This window comes from Ovis aries, chromosome 22 (genome assembly GCF_016772045.2).
Source record: "Ovis aries strain OAR_USU_Benz2616 breed Rambouillet chromosome 22, ARS-UI_Ramb_v3.0, whole genome shotgun sequence".
NCBI classification, from domain to species: Eukaryota; Metazoa; Chordata; class Mammalia; order Artiodactyla; family Bovidae; genus Ovis; species Ovis aries.
The window spans coordinates 32,589,199-32,605,415 of NC_056075.1; the positions used below are offsets into that span (position 1 = coordinate 32,589,199).

General features: G+C 35.3%; 1 protein-coding gene across 13 annotated transcripts in view; it reads left to right on the forward strand.

Annotated features, from left to right (window-relative positions):
- Window positions 1–16,217, forward strand: part of VTI1A (vesicle transport through interaction with t-SNAREs 1A) — a 385,337-nt gene that overhangs the window by 81,565 nt on the left and 287,555 nt on the right. For 7 of the 13 annotated variants that reach the window (XM_012102936.4, XM_012102941.5, XM_042238557.2 and 4 more), the window contains exons 5-6: window positions 6,165–6,185; window positions 10,968–11,052. In XM_012102936.4, the coding sequence (XP_011958326.1) occupies window positions 6,165–6,185; window positions 10,968–11,052 (106 nt within the window). The remainder of the gene's footprint in view (window positions 1–6,164; window positions 6,186–10,967; window positions 11,053–16,217) is intronic. The other 6 variants (XM_004020201.5, XM_060404484.1, XM_042238558.2 and 3 more) reach the window with 1 other exon arrangement.

A 16,217-nucleotide genomic window follows, 5' to 3' on the forward strand; every position in this document is an offset into this window, starting at 1 on the left:
CCACACATGTGAAAGGAATAAAAAAAAGTCCATAATGCAGCTTTGATAATAATGCAGTATAATTAAGTCAACACTTGCAGCAAAACAAATGAAAGTAAGCTTTCAAAATTCGACTGGGCAGCTCAGGCTCCTATTGTGCACCTTCTTAAAAATGCATTCACCAAAATGCAAATTGGAAGCACCAGTGTGGAGCTTGGATACTCACATAGAGGTTCTGCCCTTGTCAGGTAATGATGATGATGATGATGATGATAGTTCTAGGAGTGGTAATGCGGAAAGTATTTTTGCAGTTTAAGATCCGCATAGGCAAAAAAATAAGACACGGTTTCTTCTTCAAGAGGCCTTGCAACTTGGCTGTCAGCTCTCATTGCATCACGCAGTAGTGTCATGAGCCTAATTAGTGTCCCACTTCTTTCTTTGAATTAATACTGCCAATTTCATTAATTCATGTAGATAATATATATGACTTTAAAAAATGTTTCAAGAACCTCAGAGTAGAGATGATTTAAAAAAAATGTCTCAAACAGCCCCAGTGACTGATTCTCTTTGACACTTTTAAAGAAAATAAATGATAGGGAACTTCAGAAGCAAGACCTGAACGTGTTTATTAACATTACTTTGGCAAGTCTAGTAGAAGCCTCTTCTCTAAATAAAAATGAACATAAATCATTCATTGGGCAAACCAACATTTTTAATAAGCTGCTAAAACATAATATATTGATATGCATTATAAAAATTGCATAATAGTGTTTACCCCTGCAAATAGCATGTAAATCTATATATGCTGAAACTATAATACTATCCACTAAATGTGAATATTGTAAACAGGGTTGTTGCTCATGTGATGAAAAGGCCCCCATCTGCCCACCCCTAGAAAGGAAGAAGAATCACTGAGCAGTCCTCTGTTTGTTTTTGGAAAGATCTCAGCTCCTCCACTAGTTGGATGTTATCAGCTTCAGTTCAGACATGTAAACATGTTAAGATTTGACCTGGGATTTCAGCTTCCCTGATTGAAATGTGAGAATAGCTAAGGGAAAAAAAAAAAAAAAAAAAGGAGCACATCAAACACAAAAGCATGATGTGATAAAGGAGTTTTACTCAAAATAGATTAAATAATGTGAGGATGAGAGCAAAAAAAATTTTTTTCCTATTTTAAGTGAGATTTAGATTGCTCATACCTCTTGAGTGAATTAATCATAGTTTTATTTTCTATCTTTACTGCAAAAAAAAGCAGTCTTTAAAAAAAAAAAGTGAATGTGTTAAAAAAAAAAAAGTGAATCTCCATGTCAGTTCTTTAAAGAGTTCTTTAAACAGTTCTTTACCTCATTTGAAACTACTGCCTAATATAGAGGAAATAGAAGAGAAGAGGGTGTTTCTATCTAACTCAGACTCCTTTATTGTAATGGCTGCTGTAGTACTGTGACAGGGATCTTTTTTTTTTTTTTTAAAGCATGTTCTCTTCTCTTAATGGACATTTTATGTGCCTAGAACATTTGCCTTACAAACATATAAGGAGGACTTTTTTCTTTTTTAACGCCTAAAGAAAAATATTCCACAAAAATAGATTGAGTTCATATTCTCTGAATTTTTCAAATTATATTCCTGTCACTATAAAGTGATAACTCAGAGATTTCCCCTGGACTTGTATAAATCAAGCTTACAAATTCTGAAAGTGCTTGGAAAGCCTGAAGTTTAGTTGTAAGGAGCTGTCACTTCAATAAATAGAATGTGATGAATTATAGTCATGAGACTGTGGAACTGTTAGATTATTACTTATGTGAACTTTTCAGTCTAAAATTTGAATCAGATCTGAAAGTTCAAAGAGACGACATGTAACTTTTAGGATATTTTGTTACCAACGTAGCACAATTTCCATATCATAATGAAGCCTTTATGTTTTGTTTTGTGGCTCTTTGTCATAATATAGGAATTAAAAACCCTAAAACTATATAACACATCCTTAACTTGGAATGGTCACTTGAGAATAACTATTCTGCCACAGTATTCATTCAGACTATGAAATCAAAACAGAAACTTTAAAGGAAGAAAAGATTTGGCTTTTCATTTTAATTTTTGTAGCTCAGTGGCTGAGAAGACAGCTTTTTCTGGCTAGGATCACCTCACCAGTAAATTAGAGAAGCTCACCTAGTAAATTAGAGAAGAAAATATTTTCTGCACACAGATATGTTTATTTTCAGCCTAATTATTGAGAAATTGATTTTTCAGAACTTTGTGGCCATGTCGTAGTCGTGGTAAATTTTTAACAATACAGGGAAAACTGAGAGGTTAAAAAATGAAACCAAAGGTGGCAAGATTTGTTTAACTAAAATTGGGAAATCTCAGTTTTTTTAAAGTACAGGTCAGAAAAAAGGATAAATAATTAATAGTAAAGGTTGTAAATAGACAAATGAACTAAGTGCTGTCTATTTAGTTATTTTCAATGCAATATCCACATCTTCCCTATAGGGACTTCTTTGTAGATTTAGACAAATATGAGTACCTTAGTTCTTATTTCTCAGTCTGCCAGTTTATAATGCATTTTTTTAGGCATCTCAAACTTGGCCGTTGATACACATAATTATGATCTTCCAATTAACTATACAGTATATTAATTTACTCATATATGTAAACATTTTGCCATGATTAGAATTGTTATAATTTCAAAAATTAAGAATTTTCAAATGTATTTTTAATATTCTCCATGCAGTACACATTTTTATTAATTTTAAATTAATTGCTTTGTATAAATTCATTTCTGTTACATCCATTTCATTCAATCAAGTATAGCTCATCCTTGATTTACAGAGAAGAGGCAAAATTACCTGTTTGGCACATTCAAATATTGTTGGGTCTTTCCATGAACTGTTAGTTGTCTTGGGCATTATCATTCTGTTCTTTTAACAAATCAAATTTTCCATTGCATATGACAGCATCTTAATATTTTCAAAGAGCTTGTTCTTGAAATGTAGTGATGCTATATTTAGAGTGGAAACTTTAATAATTGTTAACTCGATTTCGTTTCATGAAAACGATTCTTTAGGAAAGGAAAAAAAAAATTCATACAGAATTAAATCCCCTTCACAGTAGAGTATGATAATGGGACAAATGTTCCAAGCTCTACTTCTGAAACCCAATAGTGTCTCAGTTTCCATGTGCAAAGTTATATTGATCAGTGAATAAACCTGAGTAAATGAAATTTGAGTAAGTCCCAGATAGAAGGCTCAAAAAATATATATAAAGAGGAGGGTATGTCTAAACGTGAGGAAATTTTTGTGGTAAAGCAATATTCAGCAGATATGATTTGCTTAATTTTTTAATGCGATGTTCTCTTAAGTTCCGATTTGGGCTTGCTGTGCATAAAGTGTGTCAAACTTCAGCTACAGACCAGGGGGTGAAGTCGGTCAATTTAATTCCCCAAGATCTAAAGAAGGTCGGTATCATTTCATATAGCCCTGGCAGAGCAGATCATTACCAGGCACAAATCTATTCGTTACGTGCTGAGGGTTTATAGCAAAATAAATAGACTGTCATCATAAGTTCAGAAAATTGTGTGTTCGACCCACGATAATGTGTAAAGGGCGTTTAATAGAGTTCAGCATTTATTCGTTATCTGTATGCGGACAGAGACGGTAGTCGCGTTATCAGCTTAAAAAAAAAAAATTCGGTAGTTCTGGTGGTCACGTGATGCCCCCCCCCTCACACACACACACACACACACACACACACACACAGGCGCGCGCACACGAACCCTCACATGCTCTGCAGCGCAGTTTTGATTTTAGTCACAGCAGAAGGCTTAACCACAAGAGATTCCACTGGTTCAAACCAGCGTAAACCAGATTTTTTCAGCCCACAAAGGAACAGATTACCTCTTGTATCAAATTCTGCGGGGGCGGGGGGGGGGCAGAAATCTTTGTTTCAAAAAAGATGTTGATTATCATAACTCGACATGGTGGCATGGAACACTTTCATGTCGCCTATGACGGAGCTAGAAACTCGATAAAATGTGAATCGAAAAAATACTAAATCAGTACTTTCAGCCTAGTCTAAGCATTGTTAATTTTCAAAAACAGGCTATCTTTTGTTTACTTGAGTGAAAACTCTCAGACTAACTTAAAAAAAAAAGAAGAAGGAAAAAAAGATAAAGATTAAAACCCCTCCCATTACCTAGCTTAGCTACAAATCCGATGTAAAGCTTGGATGCAGCCATGCAGCACAAACAAGATAGAACGTTTTTTGTTTGGAATCTATTGAAAAAACAAATGGGTAGCATTTTTAAACACTCATTGATTATGGCAGGGTGGCATGCCCAAATGGTCTCCATTGCTGAAGAGTAGTTTTAAACTTTGGCCCTTTAAGTATCATAGTCAACTGAAGAATGGTGCCCCCAGAAAGAAAAAAAAAAAAAAATAGACGTGCGATCAATCCCAGATCAGCTTTTTCTGAGAATTAATGTTTGCCCTTTTTCTCCCATGATGTTCCGATAGCAAAGAGAAAGATTCCGATATATGATAGGCCAGGTATTTTAGTTTAGAATTTTACTTCTTCTAGGGAAGCATTGTAACTTTTCCCGTGAAATGATGAGATGATTATTGACTTACACACTCAGTGGTTGCTGAGATAATGATTGTGTTAATCACAAGTAATAACTTCATATGTATTTTTGAAAGCTAGAAAAAGTTTCTTTTTCACTAAATGCAGTGTGAGACCTTATGTAATCTATTCTGTACCCTTTTTCTAAGATTCATAACTGGTTTGAAATCTCATTCTTTTGTACTTGAGATACTTTTCAAATAACAAATGAAATAACAGGCTAAGCTGGAATGCATATGGTTTTCCTTGAATTGGAGACAAAAATAGCTTTAAGCTTTGAGAAATCTGGGCTATAGTAAACATAATACTTTTAGAAAGACTTATAGTGAGCAGTTCATGGCACGTTTCTCCCAAAGCAATAGTTTAATTTATTGGCCTGCTTATGTCAAGTGTTATAACAGATGTTACAGATATTTGGATACTTAAAAATTATCAGTTGTAGACCTGAATTGCTGAGGATGCAAGTTTCAGACCTAGAATATCGTTTATAGTCTCATACAACATTGGTTTCGTTTCTATCATTGTAGAAACTGGAAAACACCTCAACTCTCCAATATTTGTGGGTTAGAATACAATACTATCACATACACACAGGGAACCAGACATGGTTATATCCATTTTCTAGTTTCTAAGGAGTAAAACAACTTGTTTTATCTGTAAAATTTAAGACAAATATTCTACAGAAAAGAATCAAAATGTTATAACAAGAGAGTTTACTAACAGGTAAAGAGTGGCTTGAGGTTTGACTTTGGTGAAAACAAATTGCAGTACAAATGAAGTTAGAGAGTTCATTGCTTTGAAATGACCTGGTTTATAAGATGAAGAAACTGATAAGTGAAGAAACTTCCAAAATTAAAATTAAAACTCCTTATGATGACAGTAGCCTCTTCAGCAAAACGAAACCTTGGAAATCAACTCTGATATACACAGTATTGCTAAGGATGGTGAAATATTTTCTGATTTTATGTCCTAAATATTATTTCTCCTGGCATGCTTTATTCCCAATTAAAATAATCTTACTTCCAAAGGTGACCCTGTTACTAGAATGGGTACAAGTATGACATTAACATACCAGTTTGTTGTTTTAAAATACTGGGACAAAAGCATGAGCTATTAATCATTTTCATTTGGAGGTAAAAATCTGAAAGCAGTTGTCAAGATTCAAAATAGAGAAACATCCTGAAAACTTGTATATACAAAACCTCTTCAGTGGTACATTCTTAGAAGAGAGGAACAGTAAACTTGTTTTCTTTCTTTATAATATAGACTTCTATGAAGTCGTTCCCCTTTATTTCATGATGGTGTCTTAGATGTACTTTAAAAGAGAATTTCACACTATTCTCTTTGTTTAATGTGACAGTGTGAGAAAGTGATCTTTATTCGTTCAAAAAACTCTGCATGTAGTCTATGTTTAGGTTCTTTTAATGTGTTTGTCTGTGATTTTTAAATGCTAAACATGTAAACAGATAAATTGTCAATGTTAATTCTGTATCCTGTCACACAACTGATCTTTCTTTCCTGCCATTTCTTTCCTTTTTATCTTTTTTTTTTTTTTTGCATTCATGTTGCAGTTGATAAAATTACGTGAAGAGGTGAGTACTTCCTAGCTTGCTTCTTTTTTTTTTTAATTCTGCTTTTCCCTATAAAATTGAGTATCTCAATCTGAAGGAAAACCATTGGGTTCATTTTTCCAGGAAAATCTGCACATATTAAAAGCATTGATTATATTGCTAGAAATGTTCTCTGCTATCTTTAAAAAAAAGAAAACCAAGCATACCCTAATCATGCTTATCACAGTGATCATTGTTATTTTCTAGCTTTGGAAGAAAATTCATATTTTAAAGACCAAAAAAGGGAGGAAAAAGAAAGGAATAGCTTGAAGCTATACCCAAGTGTAGTTTTCATGTAGACTGACTTCAGTTTTGTTTTGTTTGCATTGGTTTCTCAAAGAAGTCAACAGGATTAATTTTGTTTTCTGACATTCTGAGTTTACTGAAAACTGTTTTTAAACTAACTCCTTTCCTTCAACCAAAATTCTTAGTTCAACATTAGATACCATGAGCCTATTATCCTTTTGGGGAAACACACGTATGTTATAAATACTCTACTAGTCTATGTACACAGATACCTAAGAATAGGCAAGCCTCTCCTCATTGTTAAACACTTTCTTTCTTGTAGGAAATAGCACCCAAGTGAGTTCTTATTTTTCTGAGTTTGCTAGCCTGCTTCATAATACAGCTCCAGACTTTTTGTGTGTGTGGCCCAGCAAATGTTTATAACAATGTTGATAATTTTATCCCTGTATGCATGAGGGATGCCAAATGATTCTAAATATTTTTTAAAATTAGACCATACTTATCAAATATGTGCTGCTACTCTTTTCAGAAATAGTCATAGTTTTTACTTAGTGAGATTGAATTTAGTTACATTTACATTAGGACATAAAATAATGACCTGTATTACAGTTTAAAAATTGTCTAATTGCTTATAATAAGCAGAGTACTATGAATTATTTTCAACTTTAGGTTGGCCATGTTGTTTGAGATTTTTCCTGGAAGTTTTTTTTTTTTTAATTGGTATGTCATCATTCTCTAGGTGATACGAATGCTAATTTAGATGTTTGTAGAGAGTGGTTTTCAACAAGTCTTCTGATTTAAGATGCATTTATGACGTCTTCTCAGTAAAAGTAATAATGATACATAAAATGAAGGGTGAAAATACACAAAACCCTCACCCTCCAACCTTTTTGTGTTTTTTTAAATCTTCCTTGCATGGAAGCAGATGTATATATTAAATGAATATTGTAAATCATAGTTTTGATGTATAAGATTATTCTTGAGGTGAGTGATATGTCAACATTATTCTTCTGCAAGACAGTCTTCATGTATGTATTTGCATATGCTCAGGCTTAGGTGAAGAATTTGAATTTTCAAATATTAATGCAACCAACTATAGACTATGAAGAAACAACATGAAGCTCTTGGCCTTGAATTTAGCAATGAATATAATTAATAAATCCTTGTGCCTTAGTACCATCAGCATCGTTGACAGATTTAGTTTTAAGCTGAATTGTGTGGACTTAGAAATCTTAATTCTGTAAGCTGAAAACATCACATCTGCATTTCTTTTAAAATACGTTTCATCATTTTATGGCTTTTAATTCCTTTGCTGTGCCTATAGCAACAGTTTTATCAGTTATGCTTCTGGAATGCATGTTACCAACACTATAACCCGAAATGGAATTGTACTTGGAAGAATTAGATCACTCAGCTAACAGAATAGTATACTCTGAAATATTCTCTTAACAGTCTTTGATATATATGCAGCATTGATATTTATAGAATAGGTTACAGTGATGACACTATTGATATATGGTCTGCTTCAAAGTCATTGTTTCTCAGGCAGGATGCTCAGAGTAATTAAACACTGATTTCCTTCTTGTATCTGTCTTAAGAGGACAAACACTCCTCTGCTTCAAAATAGAATGTTTCATACTATTTGGAAACAAAGTATGTCCCATCCAGTCCTCAAGATCCTCTTTTTGGGGGCTCTCTTTTTGGGATCCGTTCTGGAAAGAGAGCATGCTTGGAATCGGGCTGATAATGCACAGGGAGCTGAACCGGTGTTGGCTGTGCTGAGCTCTCTGTTTGAATCCTGCGTCTCCAGCTCTCCACGTTGCACAGCTCCTCACACAAGTTGAGCTGTGTCTGAAGCTCCAGCACAGCTTCACTTACCTGCTTTGAAAAGGGCTGAGAAGAGGGTGAGAGAATGAGTTTGGGATGGAGTGTGGGGGCAAGTTGAAAGCATCAGCTGCTACTGTACTGTATTTCCTTTCATTTTCAGAGACCAGGGCAATGTACAACTAAGGGAACAATGTAAATAGCACAGCTGTTACAAGAACTTGATTTTAGCTTGACTTAAGTGAAGAGGTTCCAAAATACAAAGTGAGATCCTGCTGGAAAGCTGCTGGTAAACTGATAGTCCTCTTGTGTGCAGATTTGCTCTGATAAAATTGAACTGTCCTGCAGAAGAGTTACTGACATTATTTAGGAATAGACTTTTTTTTTTTAATAAAAAAGTTCTCTTAGCAGTTTTGCTTTCCATTACAAAGCCATATACTGGATAAGCTAATTTGGCTCCTATTCATGGAATCTCAGAAATCATTCTATGTTTAAAGACTTTGTTTCCTACGTTTTTATTATTGTATAATTAAACTCCATTTTCAGTATTGAACTTTGATTTCTCTAAATCTGCAGTAGCTAAATATTTTCTTTTAGTTTAGGGATTTCACCCAATATGAAAATGAACCAAAATCTTTGATCTGAGTTCTTGATTAAAATTCACATTTATTCTTGATGCCACAATGCTGATATCTTTCTAGAGAATCACCGATTTAAAAAATCAAGTCCTTTGTTAAGTTGGAAAACAATATTCAAAGAAGGGAAGAGCAATTCCCCCTCCCAAAAGCTTCATGTAGTGAAAATTAGGAATAAGAAAGCTTTTCTTATTCCTAATTTTTGACAAGCTGAGTAAAGTGTTAAATTTATTTAAAAATAGTCATTAATGCCAAACACATAAAGCTCCCCTTGCTTTTCCTTTTCTCAATTACAGACTTTACTGATTTTACATTTTTATGATATATGCTTTCCTTCCTCCCTTTTATTTATTTAGTGCTTTTTTTTTTTTTTGGCAGAGGGAGGGGCAGTTTTTCTCTTAATTTCTCCACTGTGTAGTAGACGACTCTATTAATTACTATAGACTGTTGTTGCAGCTTTCCTGACCTTCACATCAGGTCCTATCTCTCTGTTCTAAATGCATTGTTTTAATGATTCTTCCCCCCACTCTCTCCAGCACTCCCCCCCAAAAAATTTTTTCAAGGAAAGCTTTGATGTGGCTTTAGCTGCCTCCAACGTCTGGCCGCATCTCAGATGTGTCACCTATGCCGGGAGGGAATAAGGAAATCACGTTTTGAATGGTAATGATAACATACTAATCACTTCCTTTCTTTGAAGATGGAAGCGAGATATTCTGTCAGCATCCCTGGCTGCTAGAGCTTGGAGGCACTGGTCTAGGTGTATTAGCTTAAGTGTGCATGTCAATACAGCTTGCATCTCCAAGATCCATGGGGGCTCATTAGAGCAAGGTGGATCGTTTCGCTCGACAGCCACTCAGATAATATGTGTGGCACCTCCTTTTTTTTTTTATTGTTAGAAAGCATTTCTTCGATTTTAAATGACATCTGTCAACAACACAAACTTGGAGTTACGGTTGCATTTTTTTTTCTTTCTTTTTGACCAGATACCAAAACTGATTTGAGGGGGTAAAGTACTAATTCATACAAATACATGCATGCACGTACACTTACCCAAATATATAGTTACACGTATTTTGGTGTTTTAAAGTATCCAGACATACATGCATCAGTATACACATATGGACACACACACACATGCACACACACTCCCAAGGGCATGCACATACTGCTATCCAGTCACAGCCATGATTAGCTTATAAATGTATTTGTCAGTCTGAATATGATCTAGTGTATGATTGTTATGCTAAAAAGATCAGCCTCAATGTAGAAAAGAAAGTTTAGAAGCTGAGGATTTGGGGAAAATCTTCCAATTTCCTCCATTAGACAGAATATAGAATAAGGTATATTATTATTATCATTTTAGTTCTTAGTCTAAAACACTGTTGGAAATTCACTTTCAGTATAGTGCCATATATCTGCAAATAAATCCACAATTTTGTACATCTGTGTGCATAGGGGAACATGTGTCTCTTGTTTCTTAGTGGTTGCCCTGAGTGGTCTTAGAACTAGAATTGCTGTTTAGTATTCTGTTTTAGTAGCATATGTTGTTCTATATGGCATCTTGCTGCACATCAAAAATTAAAGGACATTCTTTAAGAATAAAATTTTCGTTTGAAAATTCTTTAGGAATCAAAGGAACTAGTGAGTTATTCTTTTTCATGATTGCATTTTATAAAAAATAAATACAAAATAGGGATCATCGATCCATGCAAATAACTCATAAAGCTACTTCTGCTGCAACAGGAAAGATCCAGTTGGTTCTGGTCTTCGTATATTTCTCAGTGTTTTGGAGTAAGATTCACTGTGGCCACGTACAACGTGAGTCTGCCTTCTAAAACAAAACAAAACAAAAACTGGATGGTCCATACAGAATTGACTGATTGAAAATCGGTTCATTGAGTGGTTTGTATAAAGGAAGATTTGCTAAAAATTATCTATAATGGATTGTGATCCACCCTCCCCCCAAAATGTTAGGGCATACAACAGCATTATTTTTTTTAAGGCAAAAAAAAGAACATTGTAGACGGTCGTCTGATTTTTTTCCCTTTTTCTTTTTCAGAGGGCACATCTGCTCGATAACACAGAGAGGCTGGAAAGGTCATCTCGGAGACTAGAGGCTGGATACCAAATAGCAGTGGAAACCGGTAAGAATTCTGAGAGTGAGCAAATTGTCTTGCTTATGCACAGCAGTCTTCACAACACATGACATTTCAGGGAAACTTCAAAGGAGTAGCAGAGACAGCAGCCCGAGATGTGGTTTACATATTGGGGAGACAATTGGGAGCTTATTTGCGCTTATCTTTTTTCAAGTTAAAAGGCATGACATCTACTGAAAACAGTTCCTGAGGTTTAAAAGTATACATCTGAAAAGAGATGGAATACTTTGTCTAAATTCTACATTTGTCTTAATATGCGGTTACATGTTGTCAGTTTACCCACCCGCAATGATTGCTAGCACACAGTGCTGTCTCCAGTTGTTTGCTCCTTTGCGATTATTCACATATGTAAAAATTAGCATTTTAATCAGTCTAAATGATGTGAACTAGGGGCAAAGAAGTACCAACACCAAGTTTACTGTACTTGTTTGTCCTGGTGGAAATGATTAGGAAGTCATTAGGAAATGATTCCTAATGGCCCTGTTTTGTTTTCATTGTTGTTTCAAATCATGAGCAGAGCCTGTAATCAGATATGGAGAAAAAGAAAGTCATGATAATGGTACTATAAGTGTTAGTTAATACTGTCAAAACTTTTGGTTTGAATTAACACTAGTTATTAATTTCAGAAAACACAGCCCTAATTTGGCTTCTAGGATGAGTTTACTTATAATAGACATGCTTTTACATTATTAATGTTTCACATAATGAATGTTTATTTTTACCTACTAAGTAAATATCCATTAATCTCTTTATACTTAGCAATCTCTTATTATTCAGCTATTTTGCAAAGTATAAATTATATAGGACCTATTTTATGTATTTTTGGGTAGCTCTTGCCCAGTATATGAACAACAAAAATAGGTGGTTGACATTTCCATTAATTTTTTTTAAAGTTTAGTGTTACCAAAAAAATATTCATTTTGTAAAAGCATGTATAGTGAAGATGATTCCAAATGATTTCTTTTATGAATGGCAAGTGTTCTCCCTTGCCCCTAATTCATGGCTATGTTATATTGGCTTACTTACATGATGAATTCTAAGAAATCAGATAGAATGAACACAAATGACATTGGCATTGTAGTAACGGTGAGAAAACTGAATAAAACCATCAACCCTCCCAGATTTTTGAATAGTATGGGCAGCCCTTCTTTCTGAGGTTACTGATAGATTGGCTCTCTGCCCTGATTGGAATAAAAGCCAGTTTTTGTTTATTCTTTTAGTCCTTGGGCTTACTTTAAGAAGTGACTCGACTGTCTTTGCAAAGAATGCTAATAATGAGAAGTGCCCTGAACATGCAGTCAAAGGGCCAGCCTTGGGTTCAAGCTCTTGTTTGTGTGACCTTAAACAAGTCATGGGCTTCCCAGGTGGCTCAGTGGCAGAGAATCTGCCTGCCAAGGCAGGAGAGCCAGGGGATGTGATTACAATTCCTGGGTTGGGAAGATCTCCTGGAGGAGGAAATGGCGACCTCAACCAGTGTTCTTGCTTGAAAAATCCCACGGACAGAGGAGCCTGGCGCACTACAGTCCATGGGGTTGCAAAGGGTCATACACGACTGAGCAGCTAAGCACAAGCAAATCACATAACCTCTCTGAGTTTGTTTCTTCTTCAATGAAAGGGAAATTATATTGCCTGTCTCAGAATATTCCTAAGAAATGATGGCATAAGTTAAAATGTGTTATACACCATAAAACACTATATAAATATAACTGTTATCAGTAATGTGTGGTCATTTGATGATATATAGGCATTTACCTTTCATAGAAAAAAAGTTATTTGATCAAAATTTGTATTAAAGGGGTTTCTAAAAAGGAGAATGTGTCACTATACCTGTTGAACATTAAAGGACCTTCTTTGTCAGAGCATCCTATTGGTGAGCCTCTTTCCAGACGGGACTGGGTAGAGTTGGGGATGTTCTTGCTATGACACTGATCACAGGGCTTGATTTGGCTGATTGGACTGCCTTTTCTCTCCCACAACACCTTTCATGTAGCTCCCTCCCAAAGCTGAAGAATGTTGTCAAAGAAGTCATAGATACTGGAGGGTCATGCATTGATCAAGGTTAAAAGATTGAAATTTGACAGTTAACTCCTTTTGGTGAGTGCTGTAACATTAAAATATCAATATAGCCACCATGGAAAATGCCACTTTAAGATTGTCCTGCAAACCAACCTCAGCGCCCTTGGATTTTTTAGTAGAATACAGTGGTAAATTAACTCTGTGTGTGTGTGTGTGTGTGTGTGTGTGTGTGTAAAAGTTGCTTAGTTGTATCTGACTCTTTGTGACTCCCATGGACTGTAGCCCACCAGGCTCCTCTGTCCATGGTATTCTCTAGGCAAGAATACTGGAATGGGTAGCCAATTCCCTACTCCAGGACTGCCTGACCCAGATTCTTTGTTGTCTGAGGGTCCCCTGCATTATAGGCAGATTCCTTATTGTCTGAGCCACCAGGGAAGTCCCAAATTAACTATAAACTTTTATAAAAGTAGACATTTACGTGTTATATAATATATATATAAACTTGGGAACTCCTTACAGACTGTAAAACTAAGTCCAGGGGGAGGGATAAGGGTGGGCTTTGTGGAGTTAAACATGTATGTGGCACACACCTAGACAGAATTCATCATGGTAATTCATTTCCTTGGATGAATGTGAAAGTGGATGAAGAAATGAGAAACGAGGCACAAAACGTTTTTCCTGCCCTTCTTACTGTCTTGTGGGAAGTGGGGAAAGCAATTATGGTGGTTTCCATGATGCTTCTGCATTTGTTGCTTCACTGCCAACCCTCAGCTTGGTCATGTCCAGTCAGTCAGCAGCTCTGTTTTGATTGTTTTGTAAATTTACTATGCTGATCATTTGACAGTATGAGTTGAAGAATAGTGTCTTTCAAAAGGGAAAACTTTTAGCACTTATTGGTTTCTTCTTCTAAAAGACTATGAAATGCAACAAGGCATAGTTATGGAAGAGCTATGATGACTTTAAAACAGTACAGAAGAGCTTAGTGATCTGTAAGTATTGGTCTGAGAATTGGTCCTAGACCACAAGAGTTTTCATCAGTCCACAGTAAAATGAGGAGGGGGGGAGTAAAAATTAGTGATTTTCTTACAAACAAATGTTATTAAAGAACTACATATTTTCTCAGATCATGTTTTTCCTATTTGGGGTGATAAAATAAAGGATAGGTTTATGATGTGATAGAAATAGTAGGTAGAAGTCATATATATCTATATATATATATATTTTTTTTTTTTTCTCTACCTGGAAAATGAACAAAATTGGCAACTCCGTTGGGCCCTTTGAAATTTTTAGAATCAAGGTTAGGATTGTTTAGCAACTGAGCTATCAGGGAAGCCTTGCTTAGTCACAACATCTAGGAATTATTGTCTAATGTACTGTATTGGAAAAAGTGACAACAATCCCATTCTCTGGCCCCGTTGTTAATCAGCTGTGTGACTTTGAAGAATTCTTAGCTTCTATGTACATGTTCTTTTACTTGCCAAATAGAAACCTGATATCAGATTTGATATATCCTATATGTATATCTTATATTCCATAAGGTTATTATAAAGTTGAAATGAGGTCATATATGTTCAAGTGCTTAGAAAGCAAATGGGGCTCTGGAAAAGTCATTTTTATGTTATCATCAGCATAAGTGGTTATCTCTGAAAATTGTTGGCAGAAGATTTCAACAAAAATCTATAAACTTCTCTTGAAAACCTTTATTGGCAAATATCATTTTAAAAGTTTTTTTTTATTGTGTATGTGTGTGTGTGTGTGTGTGGAATAGAATAGAAAGCGTATTATTTTGACCTCTAGCAACTTCTTAGTAAATAATAAAATCCATCTCCTAAAATTCTTAAGTCATTTGTGACATTTTTAAAAGTTATTTTGTCAAATTGGCAGTTACTATTGCTTTAATAATAGCTTCTGAACAGAGGACTCATGTCCTGAATGTACTTGGTCTGAGCAAAAGTACATGATTATATCTAAGTACCATTTACACCTTGATGTTTATTGAGTTTAGTACCAAACAAGTTTCTTTCATGGCTTTCTTTCTATTTGAGAAAATTGGTGAGGTTACAAGTTATTTGAACAGAAATGAAAGAGAAGAAGAAATGAAGAGACAGAGGAAATGAGAGAGAGGAGAGAATGTATGAATGACCCTGAACTAAAGAGCGGACGCTTGGACAGCTCTAGCTCAGACTGACATCAACAGGGACAATTATCAGATTCATTAGAAAACTTCCTCAGGAGTGACTGTCAAAGACCAAACACTCTGGTGGTTGTATGAGCCATTGGCATGATCCAGTTTAACATTTCTTATAAGTTCTTGTCCCAGCATCTGAATAAAAAGTGGCTCTTCCTTTTTTCATCTACTATTAATAGTTAAGTATGACTCTTAGTTATGGAGATACCTATTTTATTTGAGGTCAGGGCATTAGTATTTAAAACTATAGGTCACCTGCCATTAATGGTGAAATTATGATTATTTTTTCTTTAAATTAAATTAAGTGCCCTAGAATTACAATAGACACACCACTAATGGAAGCTGTAGAATTAAGAAATAGGCTGAAAGAGTAATTATACAAGGGCAGAAATGCACGGTTCACTCTCTTCTTTCAATATGTAAACACATAGTTTAACACATTTTCCCAGCCTGTACCCTAAATGGCAGTGCATCTCTGGAACCAGGTATACTCTTCATATCTTTGAAGACTGATCTGCACCGTTTACCAGCCTTGCTCCTGCCGTCCAGTACCCAGGCCTAAAGGTCTGCACCCCTTCTCTCAGTAGACACTTCAAGCCACCTGGCTCTGTTGTCGCATTTGGTCAGTGATCTCCCTATAACAGGATGCTGTTCTTCCAGCCTTCCTGCTTTGAAGGTGGTCCATCCTTCCCCAAGGGCCTGCAGGTTCCCCACCCTGGACTAGTAACTGGGCATATGTAGAAATAATACATTTGTTTATTGAACACTCAATATGAGCCACATGCTTTTCTCAGTACTGTGTATTTATTAGCTCTTTAATCATTACCGCAACTCTATGCAGTAAATAGAGTTTGCTCACTTTACAGATGAGCAAACAAGATCCAGAGAGATTAAATTATTTGCCCACACTTATTAATCAAGTTAGGAAATAGTACAACCAGACTATCTG